The following is a 3348-nucleotide window of genomic DNA, read 5'->3' as shown; positions in this document are numbered from 1 at the left end:
AATACGTCTCGGAGACGTCTGCTGTCAGACGTCATATAGACATCTAGAAGATGTCTGTAAGATGTTTATGATTTAGAATGGATGTAAAGCTGCTCTTTCTAAGATGTTTAGCAGATGTTTTTACGCAGAAGATCTCCAGATCTTTAGCAGACGTATTACAGACGTTCAGACATCTCCGAGACGTATTGCAGATGAGCAAACTATGTATTGCAGATGTTTTGCAGATGTAAATGCAGACGTCAAATAGACGTAAGCCAGATGGATTGTGCTATCTGGGTCATCTCTGTCTCATTACAGCCCAACTGGAAACAATTCCTACAAATCTTTTATAGTTAAATAATGAATGAGTCAAATAAAAACTGTATGATAATGTGTGTGTTAAATGCACACGAGACATGTTGACACAAAACATGTGTGTGACACGTAAAGTGATGGATGACAGTATTTCTCTGTATTCAGCTGCAGGGTGTGTGTTACAAGACCAGAGTTATAGTTTTGATTTTAGTTTTATTAGCCTACTTTTTAAAATAAATTTAAATTATTTATTTTTTTAAATTATTTTTTGTGTTAATTTTAGTTTAATTTATTGGTTTATTTTTTATGTTGCTATATAATTTATTTGCAGTTTTTGTTTATTATTATAATTGTAGTGCTTTAAACTTATTTCACTTTATTTTTGAGGCAACATTTCAGTTTTTCCTTTAGTTTTTCCAATAATTCTTATGTCAATATTTGATTTGATTTCAATGTACAGTACTGTAAAACTTTGCTGTAGTTTTGCTGCAGGTTTGCCAGTAACTTACTGTAGATTTAATTTACACTTTTGTTTTAAACATAAACTTACTTAGTTCTTATATTTTCTTTCATAAAACAACACTAAATATCCTAGGTCACTTTTCTTATAGTAATTTAAGACGTTTTAAATATTTTTATTTTTTTTGCAGTGTGATGCCAGTAATGAGACCAGTCTCTTCTTGCTCATTTTGAATCTCAAAAGTCAAAGTGTTTTAATTCTGATTAAAGTAAAGTTGAACACAAATTGAAAACAGTACTAATAGGCAAATGACGTGTGTCGTAAGTTCCGGTGACGAACGAGGCGTTTTTCGTTTTGTTCCTATAGAGTACCGCAGAGATGATTTTTGTATGCAAACCCCAGAAGCGAGTTAGCATTTTAGGACTTCCGGTTCCATCGCTCCAAAGTCTATGTTTTTTTAATAGGATTTTGGTAAATTTCCTAAATAAGGTCTGTGGTCAACAAAACCGTATTTTTTTATTTCATTTTACATAAAACACACAAATTATAACTCGCTTGTAATTTTTTAAAGCTGTAATGTCTCTTTAAAACGGCGGCTAACAAGTTGCTGAAAGCGACTACTTCCTTTGGCGGGGACGTTAGACGTCATCACACATTAAAGCTCACAAAAATCTCTTAAAGTGTAGATGTGGATTCATTCACGGAGTAATAGGAAACACATTTTTAATCAAGTTTGAAACGGGGGCTCGGTGGTAATGAAAGCTAGACATTAATGTTAATATCGTTGTCAATATGGATATTTCTCATAAACAAACGCATGGATTGGCATCAGAAGATCTTTGTTAAGACCACAGAGCCGTGTCCAGCAGTTCTTTGATTGATGGACGCACTTTTGCGTTCACTCCCATTCTACCGCTTGGAAGAAAAAGATACGCGGTATTATAACTCCATGCATTATTCTTCCAGAAGAAACCACATTCAGTCAGGATGCCTTGAGGGGAGAAAACATGGAGACATTTAGATTCTTGCCTGAAGTAGCCCTTTAAAACACTGCGTCAGGTTAAGTTGTTGTCCTGTGAGAATCACCCTCAGACTTGTGTCTTTTCCTTTTCCTGTGTTTGTTTAGAGAATCCGCAAAAATATACAGACAGACTGAGAGGAAGTTACAAGATAATGACAGATAATGAGGAAAACAAGACGACACACCATAATGCAGATCAGATACTGAGAGAAACTGTGTGTGCGTGCGTAGAAACACATGAGAGATGCTGAAGAGTACAGTAGATCTTCCCAAGGGAAGTCTCAGTCTCTCTCCCATGAGTCTTTGCTGCTGTGTTTACGTCTTTCTCACGCCACTGTGAGGAGGTCATGACATCTCATATGATCCCTGAGGCTTCATGGCTCGCTTAAAGCAATATCACTCAACATCTCTGATTATTCTCTCCTCCTGACACTTCATTCTAATGAAAACTGCTGTCAGCTCATGTTTTAGTGCGACATGTCATTTGTTGCCATTCACCAAAGTTGAATAAAGAGTCACACAATTTTATTTTGCTTGTATTTTATTCTTTTGTTTTTGGAATCTAGTCATCATAACATTGTAGTTCTTTTACTGTCATGACACGTTCAGATGTCAGAAGTCTGGTCCGTCCTTCTTCAGGTTTTTGTAGTCCGTGTTTATGGCCACAAACTGAAAAAGAAAACATGTCATCTCAGTATTTTAGCTATTTATTCTAATGGTTTCATTAAAAATCCTGATCATTTTTGTGTAGTAAGAGCAGCAGATGAAGATGAAGAACCTGCTGCATGAGAGGCGGGGTCACATGACAGAAGGCAGCGTGTGATTGGATGATTCTCCTGTCAATCTATGTCATGTCATGAAGCCAGAAGCTTATATGTAACATGGATATGTCTGGACATCATCGGGTTTAACATACAGAAATAAACTCCACATTCAGTTCAATTCAAGTCCATTTCTCAATGTGATTATATTTAACTGTGATGAGATAAAACGCATACGCTCTCTGTCTTTGTTAGAAATAACAGCAGTACCTTGTATTGATAAGTCGGGCTGAGATCATTCCACGGCTCCGGGTTACTGCTCTTCCTCCAGCTGATGAAAACATTTGACAGTTTTATTTCATTTTATTTGACAGTAAATTCTACTAAAGACTGAAAATGATCGAAAAATCCCAAAGTTACATTGGTGTTATTTGATAGTATTAATGAGTTTATTCTAAATGTGAAAAAGAATCAAAGAGTAAGTGAGTTTAAACCTTAGAACAGTACAATGAACCTTACGTGACATGAGGTCCTCTTGCCAGACGAAACAAATAAAGGAACGCTCCACTCATTCCCAAACAGATGAAGAAGAACTGTGGAACCAGCTGACAAACGCATGACAATCCATCAATACAGACTGTATACTCCACATGATTCACATACACTTCCTCCTACGGTGAGTGATGATAATAGTTTATTAAAATAAAATACTTACTCCAGGATGTTTTCTGACCTGATCACGGACCGTCCGAAGCATCTTTACTGAAGAAGAAAAGCAGAACTGAGAGAGAGAGAGAGAGAGAGAGAGAGAG

The 3348-nt window shown here is 36.2% G+C and overlaps 1 protein-coding gene across 1 annotated transcript; it reads right to left on the bottom strand.

The window, feature by feature from the left end:
• Positions 1-2311: 2311 nt before the first annotated feature.
• On the bottom strand, positions 2312-3348 carry ndufa4l2a (NDUFA4 mitochondrial complex associated like 2a). The gene is made up of 4 exons (XM_057336593.1): positions 3252-3348; positions 3056-3141; positions 2807-2867; positions 2312-2444 (listed from the first exon to the last, which is right to left on the bottom strand). Exons 1-4 carry the CDS (start codon positions 3291-3293, stop codon positions 2388-2390), a joined length of 246 nt encoding a protein of 81 aa, XP_057192576.1. The 5' UTR covers positions 3294-3348; the 3' UTR covers positions 2312-2387.

Source organism: Triplophysa rosa, linkage group LG6 (genome assembly GCF_024868665.1).
Source record: "Triplophysa rosa linkage group LG6, Trosa_1v2, whole genome shotgun sequence".
In the NCBI taxonomy this organism is placed as follows: Eukaryota; Metazoa; Chordata; class Actinopteri; order Cypriniformes; family Nemacheilidae; genus Triplophysa; species Triplophysa rosa.
This window is presented reverse-complemented; position numbering and strand designations above follow the sequence as displayed.

Excerpts from the sequence above, each read along its gene's own strand:
- ndufa4l2a (XM_057336593.1), bottom strand. The coding sequence starts at position 3,293 with ATGCTTCGGACGGTCCGTGATCAGGTCAGAAAACATCCTGGA. Across the intron at positions 2,868-3,055 it reads GCAAGAGGACCTCATGTCAC|CTGGAGGAAGAGCAGTAACC; the intron begins GTAAGGTTCATT and ends TGTTTTCATCAG. Across the intron at positions 2,445-2,806 it reads GCCCGACTTATCAATACAAG|TTTGTGGCCATAAACACGGA; the intron begins GTACTGCTGTTA and ends TTTCTTTTTCAG.